This window comes from Phyllostomus discolor, chromosome 9, assembly GCF_004126475.2.
Source record: "Phyllostomus discolor isolate MPI-MPIP mPhyDis1 chromosome 9, mPhyDis1.pri.v3, whole genome shotgun sequence".
Lineage (NCBI taxonomy): Eukaryota > Metazoa > Chordata > Mammalia > Chiroptera > Phyllostomidae > Phyllostomus > Phyllostomus discolor.
The window spans coordinates 27,071,035-27,095,050 of NC_040911.2; the positions used below are offsets into that span (position 1 = coordinate 27,071,035).

Here is a 24,016-nt window from a genome sequence, read left to right on the forward strand (position 1 = left end):
AAATGGCCACTGGAGATATGAAAGAATTAAAGGGTAAGCAAGAGAGAAAAAGATTTTTAACTTACCGAGATAGTCAGTGAACATTTTCTTCAGACATACTTATTTGGGGGAATTTCTGTGAAAACACCTTGAGTAATGAGATACATTGATTTGGAATTTTCCATCAAAGACCTAAATACAGTAAAATATGCCATATTAAAGTATAAGCAGTATTAGGATCAGTAATAAAAATTCACTTGAGCAGTTGGTGTGTTGGAGCTCTCTGAAGGCCTGTGGGGTGCTTCAAAGCAGTATGAATGCAGATGATAGAAGGAGTTTGGGGTGTGTATTTTTTAAGGCTCATTTTTTAACACTTTTTTTGTGGTTATGCTAAACAAAACCTGGTCACCACAGAAAATTTGGAAACTACAGAAAGGGATAAAAAATGAAAAGCCCTCTGGGTGTTTCCCACTTAGAGAGAACCACTGTTAGAGTGGCTCCAGTTGTGGAGAGAGGGCGGGCAGTGGGAGGGGTCCGGGACCCCCGAAGGGCCCGAGAAGGGGCAGTGACCGTAGACTCCTCCAACCATGCGTCAGATTGACGAAGTAAGTACACTGTTCTACAGAAAGGTTTCTTCAGATTCTGGAAGGGGTTGGTAGCCCCCAAAGGCTTTACAGCAGGTTTTTGTATAATTTTTTTTCATTCAAAACATATATGATCCTCTCTGTGCTGTCCAAGTGCCTACTTTTGTCACTTGAGCAATGGGGGACGGAAGTTTTGAGCTGCTCTGAAAATCCCTGCTCCCCCTCCCCCGGAGGGTTGCTGAGGAGCACATTTCCAGGAGAAAGCATGACAGGGCTCTCCACTAGCGCCTGCTCCTGAAAGTATCTGTGCCAGGGGACCCGGGCGGGGGGGGGGGGGGCGGGTCCCACAGGGCTGGTCAGTTCCACTTCTCTAGGGGACTGACCCAGCTCATGGCCACCATGTGGCGTACCTGCTGTCCACAGCTGCATGGATGTAGCCGAGTCCCGTGGCCCTCCAAGAAGAGGCCCACTGCCTCTGCCCCGCCCCTTTCTGCAAACGCAGCCCCCTGGCACTCCCGTGGAGATGCTGTTGTGGAGGTACTGGTGGGAGGCAGCCGGAGTAGGAGCCTCATGCCCGCTCTAGGCCCTGGGCTAAATGATGTGACTTACCCGGGTCTCACAGTCAGCGTCTGTAAGACGAGAGGCTAGAAGTCGGTTTCACGGAGGGACCATCCAGGTCTAATATTCTATGATTCTTTGGTGCAAAGGCCAGAAGAAAAGGTTAAAACTAAAACCTAAATGACTGTGTACCTGCTGCAGTCTCATAAGGTTAGAGGAAAAAGTGAAAAACCTCTTTCTCTTTTAATGTGTATCATCCTGCTTTGTTCTTTAAAAAGCTGTTTCAGTCTGCATGGTTTTGTGCAGTTGTAATTCATGTTCACTATGCCTGCTACCTGCCTCCTGTAATGATGGTAGTTAGTAAGACATAATGTCTACCCTGAGCTTTTCATCTTTCGAGCACCGTGAAAGCATCTGCCTCTTAATTCTCCCAGCACTCTGGTGTCAGAAGAGTTCTATTATTATTAAGCATTTCAGTGACATTTTATGGCTGCAGAGTGCTGTACAATTCTTGATTGGTTAGACTTTCCAATTCCCAGGTAAAAATTCAATTTACTGATGGTGGAACCGTGGCCCACAGAGACCAAATGATTTGGCAAAATATCCCTGCTCCTTTTGGCCTCTCTTTTTCTGGTCTGCACAGAATGGGCTCTGAACCTTCTCACAGACCCGTCCGTCACGTGCCCCTGCTTCCAATTTATCCCAAGCCTCCCTGGTGGGAGACAGCAGCCCGCGACACCGTGTCACCAGGAAGCCCTCAGCGCGTGCTCTCACTCTGCCCTGGCGGCTCCTCTGTGCTCTTCACAGGTCAGTCCCTCCCTCCCCAGAGCCTCACCTCTTCCCGCCACACTGGCAGCTCCTCTGGAGGGTCTTTCCTGTCTTTTCATAAAGAAAACAAAAACTTCACCCTTACGTCTCCCTCTGACTATTTGGCCATTTGTTCCTTTCACAGCCACACGTGTAGAAAAATGGCCTAAGTCAGAGGACAGCAAATGGTCTTCATCTCCTCTCTGCCATCGTAGCACTAAAAGCAGCCATGGACAGTGTGGGAATGCGTGGGCATGGCTGGGCTCCAGTAAACATTACTAACAAAAGCATGTGGCAAAGCCCAGCTGTCCAGTGGGCCCCAGTTTGCTAACGCTGGTCTAAATTACAGTCCCCTTGCTTCATGTCACAGTTACCCATCATCCTCTGTCGCCTCTCTTGTTCTGCCACGCCCCTGTGGATACCACTGTCAACAATCATTGCTAAGTGACCTCTTCATTGCTACAGCATCTCCATCTCACTTAACATCTCTGCTGGTTTCTCGCTACTAACTGATCCCCTCGGCCCCTAGCTTTGTACTCACTCGGATTCTGTGGCACTGCCGCCCTGGATTCTCTTCTGTTGCTTCCTGGTTGTCTCTACCCCTATAGCTCCACAATACTTACTGTTACATGTTTGTCTCTGTATAAATTAGGAATATGTTTGGCTCAAAGAAATACAACAATAAACTAAGAATAGCTTGAACAAATGGGAATTGCTCTTCCTTGCATAACAAGACCTAAGGTGGACAGTTGCGGTTGGGTCATCAGCCCTGAGAACATAAGCCCTTGTCTCTAATTCTTGCAGCTTTTTCCTCTGTGGTGGCCAAATGACTGCTGCAGTCCCACCTGTCACCTCCAAGTTCAAGGCAGGAGGAAGAGTTTACATTTTAACATGTAGCACTGGTCTCAGAGGAGGTTTCAAAAGTATTAAACTGGACATGCCCTGTCTCAAACAAAGTTTGGGTTCTGTCCAGGACGAAGGAGAGAACAATGGATTTGAACAGCAGCCCGGGTGTCTTCCACAGCCTCCTCTGCACCTCCCCTCACTCCTGTTTGTAGTGCCCAGCACAGTGTTTCTTCTGCAGCAGACACTTGATAAATAAATGTTGGGTGAACATTTAGACCCAACACGAAGGTTGGAAAGCGTGTAGAACATTTCCAAGGTCGCTCAGCTCCTTCTCCATAAGCAGTCCTTAATTTCAGCCTGGAGAGTGAGGCCACCCCAACCGCCATTTCTGAAGCAGGGAGGCTGCAGGTGCAAAGGTTTTCCCCGTGATCCCCCCTCCAACTGCAGAATTCTGCTGACTCGTTAGGCCTGGGAGCACTGCTGTTTTGAAGTTGTCTTGGCTGATGTCCGCCATCTACACAGTTCCATAAGACACGTGGTGCCCCAGGCAAAGTGATATCGATATGTTTTTTCCTCATGCATTTTTAGAGGGAGGCTGGGGGTTTGAGGAAGAGTGTGCTGCCTCTCCTCTGAGTCTTGAGCAACTCCACCCTGTCCCCAAACTTCATACCTCCCTCACCCAGAAAAAAAGGTTCCAGTTGCCCAGGCCTTCCTCCTCCCCTCAGGAGGGAGTTTAAGAACATACCTGAGAATTCTCCTGGGAGTCTTGTCCCATCCCTGCACAGCCCATCCAGCTTTTCCTCCCACTACAGGGGCCCTCCTTCCCAAACTGTGACAGATGCTCTTGTCCTCCATGCCTCATGTTTCCAGTAGGTTTTCCTGCTCCTCCCTGCGGGCATCCTGGGCAGCTCTTCCTCTGGCTGGGTGGGCGCACGGAGAGCCTGCCCGGTGCAGACAAGCACCTGTGAAACATGGGTTTCTATGCGACGGCCCCTTTGTTGGTACGACCCTGCATCTGCTGCCCAGCCCCCTTCCCTGGAGAAGTGGGGAAGGTGGTCACGAGGCAGCAGACGGCCTGAGCCCTTTGCCTAAGGTTCAGGCCGTGGTCAGGGCCTTTCTGGGAATCAAGCTGACAGCTCCCAAAACGTCAGAGTGGCTCAGGCCCCTCAACTGATGAAGCAGTAACACAGTTTGTGGTGGACTCTCTCTAGTGTAGTGTAGAGAAACTGTTGTAGGCAGCCTATTCTTGGGAAGACAAAAGGAGAACACTGGGAATTTTATGAAAGAATCATCATCAGGTACACAGACTGCAACGCCGTGTCAGGGCCACACTATTATTTCAAATACTATAGTAAGCACTGTCCTCCCGTCCTCTACTCTCCCTAAGTCCTCACTCTAATCCCTACAGCCTCTCTGTCAGTCACTCTCTGCAAGTTGTCAGCTTCCTTTCCTTTTCACACCCACAAACAATGAAGACTGAGCATGGAGCTGGCGGGGAGTCGTCCTCTGAGGTGGGCAGACTGCTGGGAGAAGAGCAGTCTCTGCCCAGGCTGGGCAGGAGAGAAACGCCAGTAACTCTGAGTCACTGGCCAGGGCAGAGGAGCAACCTGAAAGTGTCCCCTGAAAGCCGCACTCACAGGGCAGGGGCTGAAGTGCGCAGCAGGGCCAGTCGCAGCCCCACTGCCGGCCGTGAGGTCTGTGGCGAGGAGGCAGCAGAGCTAGAGGACCAGTAATTTATGCGGAAACGGTGCAGGCTTAGTGTTTTTTATAAGCTTGGTTTACCTGACATTTTGTGTTTTATGTTACTACTTGAAATGTATTAAATATTAATTTTACTCATTCGTTTTCTCTATTTATAATCCAAATAATTCTTTAAAATACTAGCATAAAATAATGCCATTTTTTTTTCTTCAGTGAAATCAATTCCATACATAAATGTTATGAGCACTGATCTCATAGAATCCAGCTTAGGAAAAGTTCACAGATAGGCGTTTCCTTGTGTCCACCACTAGATGGCACTAATGATCAAAAATCTCACAGCGGATTCTGGCCTCTGGAGGTGACAGAAGGAACCAGAACTCTGTCAGAACGGAGATAACTGCTTCCTGTGCTAGGGTCTGGGGGAGGGAGGGAGGCATTCTGTGTGCACACTTTTCTTCTTTAAAGGCACAGAGGATGTGCCCGACAGCAGGCACTAGGAGCAAGCCCCAAAGTCCAAATAACATACTGAGCAGGAAAATACAGGGCAGGGCAAAAGTAGGTTTACAGTGTTTCATATGGAAAATAATACAATAATAAATAATAATACTAGAATAAACTCTGTGTTTTACATACAACGTAAACCTGCTTTTGCCCCCCCCCCTCCATCGTGTGTTAGCTCAAGGAGTCGGAGACTCACTTAGGTTTTGCGATATTGACAGCTAGATATCGGGGAAAGGTAAGACAAATACTGATCAGAATGCATGTTTTAGTTCTTTCAAGAAGATGAAAAATTCCCTTCATTAAAGCAATAGCTGTTGTCCATTTAATAGTACAAAAACACTGCTGAAAATCGTCTGCAAGCTTGAAATTTGCTTTTCTCTCATAGTTCTTGAAGATGCTGTGCTCTAAAATCCCAATTACCTAGTCTTCTCTCTCGCTGCCAGCTCACACTCCTCTGCACCTCCAGTGTTTTGTAGACTCGGTCTTGGAAATGATTCTTGAAACTGCTTTCACAGAGTTTAAGTGACACTCAAGGTCACTTGGCTAGTGGTGGAATTGGGTAGTAATTCAGATCATAATGATACGCTCTCATTTTCTCACACACTGGGGACCCGGAACAAACTGACAGCATGACCCACGGCAAACTTGGCGTAGCAGCGTTCAGTATCCCACATCACGAGTGTCCAATAAGCCAAAAGTGTGGGTGGAGTTTCTAATGTATTTTCCCTCTGCCCATGTGGACATAGCAAGAAGTCAATCTAAGATGCCCAGGAAAAGCATGAGAGAACGCATCATCTTGTACTCCCCAGGGTTGTGATTGGCTGCAGAAGACTGTCAGGCATGTGCACAGGTACGAGTTGCTTAGGATCTAGGGTGCGCTCCTGCAAGGATCCTCAGCTCTCTGTTCCTTTCCAGCACCGTTTTGGATGATATGCTATCCATATCATCCACATGAAATATTCATATCCTATTGTAACTTTTTAAATAATTTTCAAGGAACTTTCATACTGCTTTCCACATCCTCACCAACACTTGTTATTTTCTTGTCTTTTTGATAGTAGACATTTTGACAGATGTGATTTGATATCTCGCTGTGGTTTGATTTGCATTTCCTTGATGATTAGTGATGTCGAGCACCTTTTTATGTACCTGTTGGCCATCTGTATGGCTTCTTTAGGGAAACATCTATTGAGTTTCTTTGTTCATTTCTTAATGATCATTTGTTTTCTACTGAGTTGTATTCATTCTTTATATGTTGGCTATTATATGTTGACAAAAATACTATATTTTTTATATGTGGGATATTAATCCTTTATCAAATGTATGATTTGTGAATATTTTCTCCTACTCTGTAGGTTGTCTTTTCGTTTTGTTGATTATTTCCTTTACTATACAAAAGCTCTTTAGTTTGTTTTTGTTTTTTGGTCTTTTTTTTTCTTTTATTAATTGTCTTTGCTTTTGGTGTGAAATTGAAAAAAATCACTGCCAAGCCAACGTCAAGGAGCTTATTACCCTCTTAATTGTCTTCTAGGAATTTTGTTTTCAGGTCTTATGTTTAAGTCTTAGTTTAATCCATTTTGACATGGGGGGGTTTGGTTACCGATTTAGTCTCTTCACCTGTAATTGGTCTGTTCAGATTTTCTGTTTTTTTGTGATTCAGTCTTGGTGGGTTTTGTTTCTAGGAATTTATCTGTTACTTCTAGGTTGTCCAATATGTTGGTGTATAATTGTTTATAGTCATCTCTTAGGCTCTTTTGTCTTTCTGTAGTATCAGTTGTAATGTCACCTCTTTAATTTCTGACTTTATTTCAGGACTCTGTTTTTCTCAGTGAGTCTGGCTAAAGGTTTGTCTCTCATTTATCTTTTCCGAAAGCCAGCTCTTAGTTTCATTGATCTTTTCTGTTATCTCTTCAGTCTGTATTTCATTTATTTCCACTCTGATCTTTGGTATTTTCTTCCTCCTACTAGTTGTGGGCTTAGTTTGTTCCTTTTCTAGTTCCTTGAGGTATACATTTAGGTTGTTGAGAACTTTCTCATTTCTTGATGTAGGTATTTATTACCATGAACCTCCTCTTAGGACTGCTTTCACAGCATCCCGTAAGTTTTGATATGTTGTACTTACATTTTTTCATTTGTTGCAAGACTTACTTGTTTTTTGGTTTCTTTGCTCCAATAGTTGTTTAGTAGCACTTTGTTTAATCACATACTTGTGAATTTTCTGTTTTCTTTTAGTAATTGCTTTCTAGTTTTATACCCTTGTGGTCCCAAATGATGCTTGATATGATTTCAGTCTTAAGTTTATTGATACTTCTGATGTGGCATAATATATGATCTGTCCTGAAGAATGTTCCATGCACACTTTAGAAGAATGTATATTCTGCTGACTTTGGATGGATTTGGTTAATATCTGTTAAGTCCATCTCATCTAATATGTCATTTAAGTTCAATGTTTCCTTACTGATTTTCTGTCTGGAATGATCTATCGTTGATGAAAGCGGAAAATTGAAGTTCCCACTGTAACTGTATAACTATCTGTTTCTCCCTTTAGGTCTCTTAATATTTGCTTTATCTATCTAGGTGCTCCTATGTTAGGTGTGTATTTATAAATTGTTATAACCTCTTGTTGGATTGAGCCCTTTGTCATTATATAATGACCTGTCTTGTTTTTTACTACAGTCTTTGTCTCATGTAAGTGTAGCTACCTCACCTTTCTCTGATTCCCATTGGAATAGAGTATCTTCTTCCATTCCTTCCCTTTCAGTTGTGTGTGTCCTTATATCCTAAGTGAGTCTCTTGTGGGCAACATGGAATTAGGTCTTTAAGTCTCTCAGCCACTTTTTATCTTTTGATTGGAGGATTTAGTCTATTTATGTTTAAAGAAATGATTGATGTACATGAACTTACTGCCATTTTGTTCATTGACCTCTGGCTGTTTCCCTTGTACCTTTCTTATTCTCTTGCTCTCTTCCTTTGTGATTTGATTATTTTCTGTAGTGGTATGCTTAGATTGCTTTCTCTTTATTTTTTATGTGTCTGCTATAGGTTTTTGTTTTGTGGGGGCCATGAGGTTGACGTAAAACAACTTAGAGTTATTACAGTCTATTTTAAGTTGATAATAACTTAGGTTTGAATACATTCTAAAGTTCTACATTCTTATTTTTACTCTCCTTCCCTACCACACATTTAAAAAGATCTCAACATTTATATCTTTATCATGTATATCCATCATCAAAGTATTGAGGGTTATAGTTATTTTTACTACTTTTGTCTTTCAGCATTTATACTAGATTTATAAGTGGTTAACCTACCACCATGATGTTATTCTTAACTATAAATTACCTTTCCTGTGAGATTTATACTTTCATATCTTTTCCTGTTACTAATTAGTGCCCTTTTATTTCAGCTTAAAGAAGTCTTTTTAACATTTCTCGTACAGCCGGTCTAGTGGTGATGAATACCTTCAGCTTTTGCATGTTTGGAAAGCTTTTATTTCTCCTTCAGTTCTGAGGGACAACTTTGCCAGGTAGAGTATTCTTGGTTGGCTTTTGTTTTCTTCCAGCACTTTGAATTTATTGTGCCGTTCTCTTTGGCCTGTCAGGTGTCCGCCTAAACATCTCCTGATGGTCATCTGGGGGCTCCCTTGTTTGAGACAAGTGTTTTTCTTTTATGTTTTTCAGATTTTCTCCTTGTCTTTAACTCTTAACAGTCTAATTATAATGTCTCTTTGGATTCATCTTTTTTTGAAATTCTGAGCTTTCTGTATTGAGATGTCTGTTTCCTTACCCTGGTTAGGGAAATTTTCAGTCATTATTTCTTCAAATAAGCTTTCTACCACTTTCCCTATTTCTTCTTCTGGGACCCCTATGATGCAAAAGGGTCTGCTTGGTGTCCCATAAGGTTCTTAAGCTTTCTCCACTCTTTTACACTCTTTTTTTCTTTTGGCTGATCTGATGGGAGGAGTTGCATTACCCTGCATTCTAGTTTCCTGATCCCTTCTTCCACTTCATCGAGCCTGATACTGAAACCTCTGCTGATTTTTTTTTTCATTTTATTTATTGTATTCTGCACCTCTGTGATTTCTGTTTGGTACTAATGTTTTCTGTTTGTTGAAATATTCATTTCGTTCATATATTGGTTCTGAACTTGGCTGGCATTTTTATGACCATTATTTTGAGTTCTTTATTAGGTAAATCACTTATTTCTGTTTCACTAGGGTCTTTTACTGGGTTTTTACCTTGTTCTTTCATTTGGAACATACTCCTCTAATTCTTCACTTTTCTTGACTCTATGTGTTGGTTTTCTGTGCATTAGATAAAATAGCCACCCCTTCCAGTCTTGAAGGAGTGGCCTCATGCAAGAGATGAACCTTATTTTTCAACCCTGTCCTAGCTCTTAGTTTTCTCTCAGGTGTTCGTGATTGCCCAGCTTACGTCATGTGTAGTGGCTCCCAGCAGGTGAGGGTGGGCCAAGACCTATCGATGTCCCTGAGGGGAGGATTTCAGTGAGCCCCTAGATGCAGCTGAATGAAAGCTGCTTTTTAAAGTATGCAAATACTTCGTAAATACTCTCTCAGGGTAAGACTGAGAGATAGGCTTTTCTCTGTTTCCTCTGCACCAAGCCCTGAGTGGGTAACCAGTGAAGAACTGTTTCCTTGTTTGCTATGATTCCGTTGACTGTGTGAATACCAGCCCTGCTGGCCACCAGAGCCAGGCTACCACAGATGTGTCCTCTGGGCAGCAGCCACGAGAGCCAGGGCACCGGATGTATGCACAAGCTCCATTCACAGACACCAGCGACCTGGGGTGGGGCAGAGGCAGAGTGTGACTATGGCATCTGCTGTCCTCCCCATCTCTGGAGAGGATTGCATTCGGTCCCTACATGTTGTTAAATTATAAGCCTGACCTGCAGGCTGCATCCTTTACGATCTGTCAATAGGCCTCTTTCAAGGAAAGACTGAGCATTTCATTCTGCTGCCTCTGAGCTATGCCTTGTGGGTATAGCTAGTTAGGAGCTGTTACTCTGTTTGCTACAGTCCTGGGAGACCTAAAAATATAAGCACGGCTGGCCACCCGCACCAGTCAATCAAGGGGTGTGCTCCCTAAGCAGCAGCTGCAAAAGCCAGGGTATCAGACATGTACAAGCCCCTTTCCCAGAGATACCAGCAACCTGGAGTGAGGTGGAGGAGAGCATGAAGTTAGTGCCTGCTGGCCTCCCTGGTCTCTGTACAGTATGGCAGTGGCATCTAAATTAGAAGCCTACTCCTCAGGCAGAGCATTTAAGATAAGCAAAAAGGCCTCTCTCAGCACAAGACTTCTGATTTCAGCCTCCTCTGCACAGAGCCCTGGGAGGACAGCCACGTGAGTCCGTGCGAGCCCCTTACAAACCGTGTCTTAGTGCAGCATAGCTTTGTGAGTCTTTGGGACCCAAGCCCCATTGGCTTTCAGAGAGGTGTTTTGGGGATCCATGTCTCAGGTGGAAGTCTTAAAAGCTGAGGTGTCAGATGTGGAGTCCAAACTCCTTGCTTCTCAGGAAGAACCTGGGAGCCCTGAGCTGCCCTCTGCATGTGTCACCCTACCTGGCTTGGTGTTACTGTGAGCCTGTGGTCGCCTTTCCCAGCTATTTTGCTGTGAGTTTTTTCTCGTTTGCCTCACATGTAGGGGTCATTCAGCCAGTTTCTGGGTTTCTTTCAAAGGGAACTGTTCGATATGTAGCTGTGCATTTGGGTGTGTATGGGAGCAAGTGAGTTGCGGAGCCTACTCTGTTGCCATTTTGACCCTGAACTCTCCAATAAAGTCTTGTAGATAATTGTCACAGTCTTCCTATTTGGGGGACCTGAAACACGGTGAACGGTGGTACTCCCAGCTGTTTCAAGCCATAGTCCTGTGCTCTCTTTCCCAGCCCTGACCTGACAGCTGCCTTGTGATTCCAGAAAAACAACTGTGTGCTGCCTGAGGATGTGAAGAATTTTTACCTGATGACCAACGGCTTCCAGATGACGTGGAGTGTGAAGCTGGATGGTGAGTCAGCCCCCTCGCTATAGGGGCGCATCTCCCTGCCCAAGAGGTGAGAGGAAACAACTCGGAGGGCCTTGACGACTTCTGCAGTTTTGAATCCGGACAGTTTTCATGGGTTCTTCCGAAGTGAAGTGTCCAGAAGCGGCGACCAAAGCTAAACGATGCTGTCATTTCTTCACCTCCGACCCCCATGCCAGAATGTAGCCTGGACTTAACTGGAAGCTTATTGTGGAGGTTTCATGTTGAAATGAGGTGGAGGAAAAATAACCACTACCCCAAAGTCCTGAGCCACCTCACGTTTAAAGCCTCCGAGGACGTCCCCTCAGAGCAGCCTCCTCAGGGTGGCTTCAGTGACAGCCTCTAGTGGTCACCTGAGGGGCTTCTTTGGTCACTCCCCGCACAGTGAAGACCTCAGGGCTCTGGCCCTCGGACCGGAACCTGTTCTACTCTCGCTCACATCTCTCAGCCGGGGTCACCAGCCACCGCAGTGCTAGATGTGTCCCCGACAGACTTCAGTGTTGCAGATGTGGGAGCGAGCGCATGCAGCACACCAGGGGTTTAGGTTCCACGTAGGCATGAAAGGCGGTGCTGCACATTTAGGTGCAGACTAGTAAAATTTCAGAGGCTGGGAAATGCTGGTCTCGGCCCTGGAGTCCAGCTGTTCTTGGCACAGACCTCCCCGTCCCCGGGAGGCCTTTATTGCCTCCAGATTCCAGCCACTTGCCCAAGTCTCCTTCGGTCCTCGGGAAGCGCCCTCTCCTCTCCATGCAGCGACTTCTGTTGCACAGCACAACAAATCGGCAGAACCGGCCTCTCTCCTTCACTGCCTCTGCCTCCCGAGTTTCCCTTTTTTGATGATTTCCAAAGCCTTCCTGTCTCTCTCTCACAGATGAGCAGGGGCACTTTTCACAGTTTACTACTGAGTGTTTAACATGAATTTTCCACTTAAAATATTTCCCTCGGATGTTCTAGAAACCATTCTTGTCACCAGTAGCAGAGCCCTCCTTTGCAGCATGGTCGTGGGCTTTGGAGTTTAGAGCAGTAACGAGGGGGGACAGAATCTAGACTGTCAGAATCTCCCTGGCCCATGTCATGGAGATGGGTTAGCCTCTTCACAAGCCTGCTTCAGAAAAGGAACGGTTCATGGCGCTTTTATGAATGAGTCCCTCTTCATTATGACTATACCTTCTCTAATTTAATCCTCCCGACTCATCTTCCCATCCTTATCCCCATTACCTTACCCATATTTTTACTGGACAGCTAAGGTCAGGACAGAAAAGCCAGCGGAGGCAGCTTCTAACATTCACCTCTTTAGTGGTGTCTTCTTCTGGGACGGTCAGGGGTCTGTACACCAGCTGCTCTGTGGCCTCAGCCCTTCCAGGCTTCAGCAGGCAGACAGCTAAGTCTGCGTGTGCCGTCCCGTGTCCGGCACCCTATATTGCAGAGGTTCTGTATGATGGGCAAGGAAAATACGCCGCCTGTGTATTTCTTATTTCCACCCCAGTCACGGAAGACTGGAACCAAGCAAGAGTCCTGCTAAGTTTTCTCCACTGAATAAGGAAAAATGAAGTAGAGGGTGAGATATTTGTGAAAGCTTATAACAAGAGTAGAAAAAGGGCCAGGTATGTAATCCAAGCTATTTCTCATCTGAAAAGTACATACAACTCACAATGCAAGGGAAAGAAGGAGCAAAATCATCTTTAAGTTCCTCGCCCTTCAAACAGGACTCCTGCCCTAGACTTCCCAGCTCCTCTTGTGTATCCCTTTTTGAATTTTCTTCAATACTCTGCCCTTACACATGCCATGGGGATTCTTCACCTGTGGCCCCAGTTGCTTTTCTGCATGAAAAGCAGGTGCTTTAAAGCATGCAGTTCATCGATTCTCTTCTTTCCACTTTCTATCAGATGCCTCTGCCCTAGGGTCAAACAATAGGCAGACTTAGGTTACTTAAGCAGAAGTCCTGCTGATAACCATGTTACTAGGCTGTTACTCCATGTAATTCTTTTTTCTTTTTAATGTTCCCATAGAGCATGCCATTCCATTGGGCAGCATGGAAATTAACAGCATTGCAAAACTGACTGAACTCAACCAGTCTTCCATGTACTCGCTTCCTAATGCACCAACTCTGGCTGATCTGGAGGATGATATTCAAGAAGGTACTGGGGGGACTTCGGCTCTGAATTATTAATTAGCCTGCTTGTTTCCCTGTGATAATGTTGAAAACCGTGGGAAGATGATGTGGCATTGTGATAAGTTCCCCCAAGTCCTTTCCAGCTGTGGCTTCTTGGGATCATGGAGTGAGATAAAAACAGCCTGCATCAAAGGAAATTTCCATCAAGGAATGCCAGGGTTGGGACCTTCTTTTGTTTCTAGCACACACTTCAGTGTCTGGCACATTGTAGGTACTTAGTGAATACTTGGTAAATGAATGAACGTTACAGATTAAACTTCACTCAGTACTTCAGTATCAAGAGGTTGCTGGGAACCTGGGAGTCTAAATACAGCTCCCTTCCTTCCTCCTCCAAGCTCTTTGCCACTTCTGACTGAAATGCCTAATAATTCGAACAGCTACTAAAAGCTTTGAGCGAGTCTGAGAAGTGAGGACTTCCTCAGTCAGAATTGTGTTTGGCTGCGTATAATAGGGACCTAGTTACAATGTCTAAACTAAAAAGATTCTAGTTTTTAACAAGAACTCTGGAACCAGGACATGATAAAGTCTCCCTTTGGCCTCCTGGTGCACCACCTTTGGGTCTGGTTTTCGTCCCCATAGTGAGAATTGTGGGCTCTGCCTCCAAGCTTCAAGTCTATGTTCCAGGCAGGAGAAAGAGGAAAGGGCAAAAAGAAAACCTGTCTCTTGGCAGAATCTCTTCCTCCTCAATCAGGAAAGCAATATAGTTCTCTTACAAACCCCTCCCAGTAGGCATTGGCAGAACAAAGTCAAAAGGTTACCACCCAGTCACTGCAGGGGAATGTGAGGAGGTGTTTAGCTGTGCAGTATTGACTGCCTCGTCAAGCAGAATTGGGATTTAAATAAGAGCAATAAAAGAACAGAACAGAAAAGAGAATGAATATTGTGTAGGCAGCTAGCATCTCTAGTACTAAGGCCTTGGGGTGCACTGAAGTCTTGACAGACAACTGATAGGAGGCTTTCTCCTTCACCTGGACATGCTGCTCGGCAGGAGTGTTGAGATAGGAGGAGGCCAGCAGCTGAGACTGGAAAGTGATGGCCCCTGGGAAAAGCCTGTCGCTCAGAGATGTGTAGAATTCTCCGAGGTGGGGAAAAAGTCACACTGACTTCGCCTGTGTGTGCTGGGGCCTGCTAACCTCTCGAAGACAAAGTCATTAAATCGGCAGACTGGGTCCTCCTGCCCTTGAGGCTGGGGGAGTAGAGGCAGACGAGACACCAGAGAGGAGGGTTGCAGCGGGCCTCAGCAGAGGACCGAGCTGCCCTGGAGACCACGTTGCCCTACATGCTCGTGGGGAGGAAGGCCACTTGGGCTCTTGGCATCTGGGCTTATGCTTTTTAGGTAGTCCAGCAGCTAGGCCTAAGTCTCATTCAACCCAAGGAGAAAAATACTGACTTTTCTCAGGGAACTCAGCAGTCCGAAAACAATAAGGAGGAAATATCAGAGTACACACCTAGAGAAATAAAACTGCTAAAGGACACAAATGAAAACCTAAATAAAAAGAATAAGGACACTTAAGAACATTTAAGATAAAACAAAGACTTCCTATAGAAAAAAGATTTTTTGATTAAACAACTGACTAGATGAATTGAGGACTATAAACATTGAAACCTGAGTTGTCTAAAAAATAAAGTGCAAAAAATATTTAAAAGCACAAATGAGAAATTTTAAAAGGGGGAAAGTAGTAAGGTAAGAGAAATAGAAAATAGATTCAGGAGACTTTCTATTGGAATTATAGGTGCCTGAGAAAAAGAATAGATGGAAAGGCAATAAATGAACACTCACAAGAGAAAACTTCTCTGAAGATTGGAATAGTTCTTGACCCAAATTGAATTCATGGGAAAACAGGCATTGCGTGATATGGAAAAAAACTACATGCTTCTAAGTAAAAATAACAAACTACTGGTGAAGGAATAATCAGACTTCTCGCCTGCAACAGTGGGAACCAGAAGACAGTGGAAGAGCACACACAGGTTCCTGACAGAAGAAGTGAAAACCAAGCATTCTGAATTTATAGATGAAACACACCTCACAGACAAGTTATAAGGCTTATTAAAGAATGTGTTAAACTTCAGGAACATAAATTTTAACCAAAAGACAGTGAAACCGAATGCACATCTCAAGATGTGGATAAGGAGAAAGGAAAGGAAATAAGGGATTAGTGAATCTCCTCAAAGAGAATGTATGTGCACGTGCATTTAAAATCAAATTCTGGTCAAGATGGCAGAGTAGGTCAGCGCTGTGCTCCCCTCCTCTCACAGCCATATCAAAGCTGCAACTAACTGATGGAACCACCATCACTGAGAACCACCTAAAGACTGGATGAACAGAAGCCCTATAGCCAAGGAGATAAAGAAGCAGCCACGAGACTGGGGAGGGGCGTGGAACAGGCACGTCCCACACCCACAGTGCAGTGATTAAGAATCAGGAGGGATGTCTCGGCTGCTAAGGGTCCCCCCAGAGGAGCGAGCAGTCACTGCCTCACCCCAGGCTCCCCAGCCCAGGGAACCAGCACAAGGAAGAGGTGTCCCCATCACATCCAGCTGTGAAAACCAGGGAGATTGTCTGCAAGTGAGACAGAGGCCTGCCGGAGGCTCCCACAGATGCCCTTTCTTGCGAACAAACTCACTGGATCTAAGTGCCAGTGCTGGGCCAGCAGCTCAAAAACCAGCAGAGATGCAGGGGAACTAAACTGACTAGCTTCAGGGCAAGAACCTGAAGGGCAGGGGTTGGGGCAGCCCTCTCCCGGGATGAAAGTGCTGACAAGGACCATCATTCCCTTGTCGAGCCCTCCCCCCAGCCAGTGTGGCACAGGTGGGCACCAAGTCCGTGGTCTCCGTTAACCTGGCTAACCCTGTTGGCCCTGCCCTGGTGATTTCCTGAGACCCCATCCCACCCAACTCTCGAGCTCCGCCAAAGCTGCTTCCAGTGGCGTTTCCACAGGAGCCACCTGAATGGGCTCATGCTGCAAACCTTCCTAAAATCACTCAACCCCCAAACCCCAAACGAGCAGCCACTGACCTCAGCATGCCCTGTACCTCTTGCTAAGCAGCTCCAAGTGTGGTGCCAGTGACAGCCCATCTCAATTTACACTGTAACTCCCATCAGTGTCCCAACCTGACCTTGGGGGCAAGCGGTCTGGGCCTGGGCCATAGCTGCAACTAAGTGGCCCTATGCTTGGCACATGTGATGGTTCTACAAGGTGTGTGTAGCGAGGAGCAGGAACTTTCAAGTTCTGCATATCACACTTGGTTAGAGAAATAATAGTAAGTTGTTTCCAAATAAGAGTAGAGTCATGTGTACCCAATCGCGCAAGCAGACAAATGAAAAGGAAGATAACCACTAAAGGAATTTTAAACAGTACATTAAAATTGCTAATCTAATCAGGGGAATGTTAAATCACATGAATAAAAAGAAAAAGGGAAAGGAAGAAACAACATCATAAAATGACAAAGCATTAAGAGGAAACAGTGCAATCATTACATTAAATATGCTGAGATTGACTTTGGAAAACAGACTGTCAGGTTGATATAAAAAGCCCAGCTCTTCTGTGTCCTTTCCAGGACCATACTGAGACTGGAAAAGAGACTTCCTCTTCTGGTAATGGCAGGTAGGCAGTTCAGAGCAGCCTTCCTGCTGAGGACAGCTGAGAGGTCAGGGCAAAATGTAAAGACCGTCTAAAAACATCAAAGAGCTAACAAAGTAATGAGGTAGTAGTGGGTCAATGTCCAGAAGGAAACATCCAGGGAAGAGGCTCAACATTTGGGGTTGCTTTTGCCTGGGGTACATTGTCCTTTTCAAAAGAGACAAGAGGCTGCTGCAAAGCTGAGACTCTGACCCATGTGGGAGATGAGGGGCAGGGTGGGGTCCAAGAACTACACCAGGTGGCACCCATAACACTGCTGTCCTTCGGGTGGGCGCACCCTAGATGACAGAATGAACCAGAGGTAACCTCTCTCATGTGGACTGAAGCTCAGGTATAAGTCATCTGCGTGTCCTGGAAAATGTGAACTCCCCAAACTGGACTAAATTGATCCCAGATTAGTAGATATCTCAGGGGCCTGGCAGCAAGGAACAGAGGCTCATTCTCGAGAAGCGCTCTAAAATCGATGGTGTTGTGGCTGCACGGCTCTGTGAACACACTGAAGACCACGGAATCACATGCGGCGAGTGAGTGTGTGTATGGTAGGTGAGTCCCAGTGCAATAGAAAGCTCTGCTGTCGAAAGAAAATTATATCTCAGGAAGAGAGCATTATTCTAGGCCTCAACTTGTTTTTATAAATGATTTTTCAAAAGATAAAACCTTTTTCTGATTATTTCTATTGAATAACCAGGGACATAAAAAAACACACCATGAATAACGGCCAGCACAAATAACAGATAAAAGACCCACTGGTGCTCCCAAGGGTGAAATGATTAGGTACAGACAGTGTACTAATGGACATAAAACCAAACAAATTTTATCAAGGAACTACTAACAGTGACACTGCACATTTTTTAAAAAATCAAATGCTAACCTTCTGCTTTTGGTCACCATGGTCTACCTTTTATCAGATCAAGACTTCGGCCAGTAATACTCTAAAATCTGGAAAAAAAATTATAACAGGTAAAAGGGCTGGAGAGTAAGCAAAAACGAGCAGAAACTGGAGTGGCATCTACAAATGGCAGCAGGAACTGCACTGAATGAGTTTCCTGTTCTTTTAAACTTGACACCCGAGGGCAGACCTCAGCAGACCCGCTAAAATCTGGTGGGACCCTACAGTGTGGACTTGTGATTTCATCCACGATGGAATAATGGAGACTAGATGTATCCTCCAACCTGGAACAACAATAGAAACAGAGAATATCTATTATCCATGACAGTGGGTTTCAAGACACATCAGGCAACAGAGGACAGTGAGCTGAGAAATGAGAAACAAACGAGGTGAACCCCAGCTCCTGACACGAGCTCCCCGTCTACAGCGCAGTGCTGGGAACCCGAGCGGAGCCTCCCGCACTCAGGAACTGCGAGGTCGAAGCTGAGACCCCAGGGAGAGAACAGCCCAAGTTCACAGGACTGAGTTACAAAGAGAAGACATTTTTGGTTTCCCAGTGCATATAAAAGTTACGTTTATAGTATACTGTAGTCCATTAGCTATATAATAAATAGCATTATATATAAAAATGTTCATACCGTAATTACAAAATACATTATTGCTAAAAAATGCTAACCGTCCTCTGCATTTTCAGTGAGTCATCATCTTTTTGCTGGCAGAGGGTCTTACCTTCAATTTGTAAAAATGCAAATATCTGTGAAGCACAATAAAGCGGAGCTCAATGAACGAGCTGTGCCTGCAGTGAAAACACCAGAGCACAAAGACATGCCCAGAGGTGGTCACCATAGCTCTCACTGCAGAGTGACGACAGGGGAGTACCTGTCAGTGGGGTGTGGTGGGACAAATTAGGGTGCACGCGCTCCCACAGACTATCCAGGCAGCCTGAACAAGAGCGCACTTCAGTGACACCAGATGTCTCAAGGGCTTTCCCTCTAAGGGAAGGCCTTGTTGCAAGATTTGGAAACGTGTATGATTCCCCACTTTTATACAGTGAACGCTCTTGGCAGCATTTGAGTGTACGTCTGTGTCTGTCTAGGACCGTGTGGGATCAAGAAAAATATAAAGGTAAAACCTCTAAGGGGAAAGCCAAATTTAAAAAAAAAAAACCCGAAACATTCTTAATTAGAAATATAATTTTTTAAAGATTTTTTTTTATTTTTAGAGAGGGGAAATTAGAGAGAAGGAGAGGGAGAGAAACATTAATCTGCGGTTGCCTCTCGTGCACCCGCAACCCAGGAATGTGCCCTGACTGGGAATCAAACCAGCGACTCTTTGGTTCGCAGGCTGGTGCTCAATCCACTGAGCCACACCATCCAAGAGAAAAATAGAAATATTTATACATTTATATAGAATTGATGTATATATGTATTTTGAGTTATATACGTACTGTACGTATATAACTCAAAATGCCATGTTTATATTCTTTGTTGTATCTAATTTCTAGTAGGTTTGTAAACTCTCTGTACCCCAATTACTAATGCTCACCTTTACTGTACACTAGCTGTAATGAAAGACGCAGGATAGAGGGTGGCAGGTGCTGGCATTTCTAAGAATCTGTCCTTTTCTCTGGTACTCCATAATATTTGATTTCTAGGTGGGTATTTCTAACTCGAGCCAGACTTAGTATTAATCATAACATAGTTAATGATAACATTATAATTAAATTTTTTATTTATTTTAGACTGAGGACAGGGGATTCTAATCAAAAGATCATAAAATGCCATAAATAAGGGGAAAGCAGTTACATGGGAAAAGAAAAAGTTATGTCAACATCAGGCCATGCAGATTTCCCTGCCTTTGTGTAGTTCCAGTGCGTTGCCCGAATCCGTGACTCTGTCTGTATGCAGTGGGGAGCCCAGACAGAAGGCCCGGGGGTGTCCAACCTTTGGGCATATTTGGGCCACCCTGGAAGAAGAGTTGTCTTGGGCCACACTTTAAATACAGTGTGACACACAATCACAAAAAAAAATCTCATACTGTGTTAGGTAAATTGACGATTTTGTGTTGGGCCTCATTCATGGCCATCCTGGGCCGCGTGTGGCCCGCAGGCTGCAGGCGGGGCACCCCTAGTAAGGTCCAGGGCATTCAAAGTAGAGAATTCACTGGCCCACATTTGAAAGCAATATTTAAGAGTATGTCTAGGATAGGCTAGATAGGCTTTAAGCCCCAGTTTATTTTTTTTTAACCCTAGCTAAGCTGGAGGAGTAGGTATGTGTTGGTATTGAGCATGTTTGAACATTACCATTACCTTCTGGGTTTGCAGCCTGTGAGAACCAGCCAGAGAAGCCTCACTTTGATTCTCGCAGTGTGATATTTGAGCTGGACCCTTGCAATGGGAATGGGAAGGTTTGCCTTGTCTACAAAAACGGAAAACCAGGTAAGAACCATTGGCTAGGGTGGCCCTGTAGTTTGGTGTAGCCTTGGCTGACCTTGTTCTCCAGCCATCACACAAAAGGTCCATTTCTCCCTGGCCTCCTGAGACACACACCGCCAGGTGTCTCAGAGGTGCCAGGACCCCTCTGAGCATCCCCCTCCAGGCCAACACTAGACTTTTTAAGCTATCATGATTTGTGAGTTATCGCAAAATAATAGGATTGAAATAGTAAGTGAATAAAAACTAAAAGAAATTATCATTCTTTTCATAACTCCTCCAGTGGGACAGGCTCATGCAATAGGAAAGCATCCAGGAAACACATTATCTTTCTTCAATGCTTCTTTTTTTTTTTAAAGATTTTATTCATTTATTTTTAGAGAGGGAAGGGAGGGAGAAAGAGAGAAACATTAATGTGCGGTTGCTGGGAGTTACGGCCTGCAACCCAGGCATGTGCCCTTGCTGGGAATCGAACCTGCGACACTTTGGTTCACAGCCCGTGCTCAATCCACTGAGCTACGCCAGCCAGGGCTTTCAATGCTTCTTTATGTAGGCCGATGAACAGCAATAGAAACTTGAATTATTACTAAAGGCTCTGGTCCTTTGAGCAGGGGCCACTACCTGGCCACTTGTCACCAAATTGGGCCCTGGTCTAGGGACCATGAAATCACAAAGCTGTGAACCAATGTCCAGCCATCTTCAAATAGCTCTCTGCCTGGTAGGGGTGAGGGGATACATCAGGATTTTCCTTACCCTGGAGAAAGAGAGATGGTCTTCAGCTATAGAAATCTTTGTGAAATAGCCTTTGAGCTGCATCTTGAATTATGGGTAGAAATGAGTCATTTGGTGGAATGAAATGGGCATCCAAGCTAAGAGATACGAGTAAAAGCCGTGCCGTAGGAAAGAGCCACTTATTGGAGGGGAATGACAAAAAATTCCAATTCACTGGTCCCCCAAGGTTCATCTTGTGGATGAAAAGGCAATGGAGCCAGAGAGCCGGTTGTTCCTCTCCGTGTGAAGTTTTGAAAGCCAGGTGAAGGAGTGTAGACCTAACTTAGAGCAGAGCAGGGACTTGAGGATGCTCGGGAGGGTGGCAGGATTCGAGTGCAAATGTCTGAGATCATAAGCAGTTTGGGAAGAGGAAGGGACCGGAGGATGGGGGCCACTTAGGGAAATGTTACAGCCATTGGACAGGAGATGAGCCAGGGAGGCCCACCGGGAGTAAGAGGGCAAGGTGAGAAGCAAGTGCGAGGCAGGACCTGGAGCAGCCGTGCCTGCTTCAGCCCAGCCAGGGCAGGACACCTCAGCACAAGCAGGGTTCCCAGGGGAGGGGGCTGGCCTGGGCTCCTCCCAGGTGGCTCATCACAGCGCTTGTGATTCCTCACAGAGACTTCCTCAGAAAGCCAGAGCCATGCAGAGCTTCCCTCCGTCAGGAAGGCCAAGACCACAGAATGTCCCCGCTGGGGGAGGGCCACTGCTGCTTGCACACAGAAAAGGGGTGCTGCTTAGGAAGCTGGGTGCCCAGAGGGCAGAAGCCCAGCAGGTAGGTCAGTGGGTTGGTCAGGAATTTGGGAAAGAAGACCAAAGCAGCGAACAGCGGCCTCTGGGAATGGGACCGGAGGTTGGAAGAGAAAAAAGGAAACTTTTACATATGTTTTACCATCCCCTCTACTATTGGAATTTTTAAAAACCATGAGTATATATTGACCGTACAGATAAAAGGGAAAAATGTAAGCCATCCCTTCCTTTGTTTCCTTTGCTGTTTCAGCATTAGCGAAAGACACCGAGATCTGGTTCCTGGACAGAGCCTTATACTGGCATTTTCTCACAGACACCTTCACCGCCTACTACCGCCTGCTCATCACACACCTGGGCCTGCCCCAGTGGCAGTACGCCTTCACCAACTATGGCGTCAGCCCGCAGGCCAAGGTAAGGACCGCCTGTCATCTCACACTGGAGACTGTGTCCGAGTCTGCTGCGGCAATGCCTGCACTGCGGATGCTCAGCTTTCCCGCCTGATTCGGGAGATCTGGGGTGGAGCCCAGAGCCCTGCGTTTTCAATAAGCAAGGCAGGCGATTCCACCTCACTTTATATCATCTAATTAAGTGGTTCCCAAACTTGGCTGTGCCTCAGAATTACCTGGGGAGCGTTTTCTGATCAAATTCTGTCAGGGCCTTCATCTGACTGTGGGTTTTGGACAGGCAGTGCATGCACACAGGAACAGGGGAAAGTCAGTTTCCCACTTCCCTGCTCACCAGCAGCCACCCTCCCCCCCGCCCCATGCACTTCCCCACAGGCAGCCACTGTTAGCAGTTTCTCATGTGCCCTCACCAAGATATTCTGCTCCATGTGGGTTTTGGTTCCTTTTTTCTTATTCATGAGTGCAACATATTACTCACATTGTTATGCACCTTCTTCCACTCCATGCTCCGTCCTGAGCTCACTCGGTATCATACAGAGAGAGCTGTCCTTCTTAATGATGCGGCAAAGTATGGATGTGCCTCGCTTGTATTGCGGATCCTGTCAAACCTACCCAATGGGCAGTGGCTGGTTTGAGGGCAGAACTATCTGAAGGACAATGTCCCCTGGGGATTTGGGACCTAGCATCCGGGCTCAGGGCTCACTATATTAGAAGGACGTTTACTCCGATTCTTACTGTTCATGCCACATTTACTTTAAAGGTCACGAGACCTCATAAAGCAATGTGTGTGTCATCACTTTCACTTGAAGAGCTAAGAGAGTTTTGAAGTTTTTCATTAAAACTTACTCTCTTTGCCTCACTTCTCCAGCTCTCCACCCTGGATCCCCCCTGCAGAGCATAAACAAGGACATTTTCCTTTGAATGTGACCCTCTCCCATTTCTGCCTTACAGCAATGGTTCAACATGTACAAGCCCATCACCTACAACACAAACCCGCTCTCCGAAGAGACTGACTGCTTTGTGAACAAGCTGGACCCCAGCAAAGTGTTCAAGAGCAAGAACAAAGTCTTAATCCCCAAAAAGAAAGGGCCTGTCCAGCCGGCAGGTGGCCAGAAAGGGCCCTCGGCTCCTCCCTCCACACCTAAAGCCTCCTCTGGCTCTGGAAACCCTGCCCGGAAATGACCACCCGCCTCTAGCCCCCTGCCAGCCCCATGGGGATGATTTCCATGCACAGATGTCCCCGGGCAGCCCCAGCCCGAGCGCCTCCTCCAGTCTGAGTGACCAGCGCCCCAGGCCCTTCACGCCCATCAGCGTGAGCCAGGAGTGAGAAGGGCACACTCAGGTCTCCCCAGGAGCCGCCCTCTCATACCCTCGCAGCAGGTTGTGCCACCCCCGTCTCCAAAAGCTGGGGAAGAGTTCAGATCTTGCTGAAGTGGCCAAATCTGTTGGGAGCTTCCTCTCTGCCCAGCCACAACCCCCCACCATTCAGCAGTGATGAGAGGAAGCCCCCAAGGAACCGCTGGTTTTGACCCACGAGGCATTAGAACTGCAGTGTTCAATTGGTGGCCACTAGTCACATGAGGCTATTTAAATTATACTAAAAATTCATTTCCTCATTATATATGTTGTGTTATAGCCACATTTTGGATATTCATGTGGCTAGCGGTTCCGTACAGACAGCGCAGAGACACGGGGACAGCTCCTCCACCACACTGGATGCTGCCCGACAGCACGGCATCACATTCGCGCTGCTCCTCCGGCCAGTTCAGTGGTTAGAGACGTCAAAACCGTAATCTGATGCGTCATGGCGTTCCGTGTAAACTCTTGAAATTATATTAGAATGTTCTTTATATCCTTCACCACAAACAAATGTCCCTCTGCTCATTTCTTTTTCAGTTTCCTATAAAGTTTTTTGCTTCCAGTTTTGTGTTGTGATGTTTGCACTTTTACCA

General features: G+C 45.9%; 1 protein-coding gene across 1 annotated transcript in view; it reads left to right on the top strand.

Moving 5' to 3' along the window:
• Positions 1 to 23,985, top strand: part of TPGS2 (tubulin polyglutamylase complex subunit 2) — a 29,629-nt gene extending 5,644 nt beyond the window's left edge. Inside the window, exons 4-8 of the mRNA XM_036009137.1 lie at positions 10,906 to 10,993; positions 13,018 to 13,146; positions 20,035 to 20,148; positions 21,911 to 22,071; positions 23,016 to 23,985. Coding sequence (XP_035865030.1) covers positions 10,906 to 10,993; positions 13,018 to 13,146; positions 20,035 to 20,148; positions 21,911 to 22,071; positions 23,016 to 23,246 — 723 coding nt within the window. The 3' untranslated portion in view covers positions 23,247 to 23,985. The remainder of the gene's footprint in view (positions 1 to 10,905; positions 10,994 to 13,017; positions 13,147 to 20,034; positions 20,149 to 21,910; positions 22,072 to 23,015) is intronic.
• Positions 23,986 to 24,016: the final 31 nt, after the last annotated feature.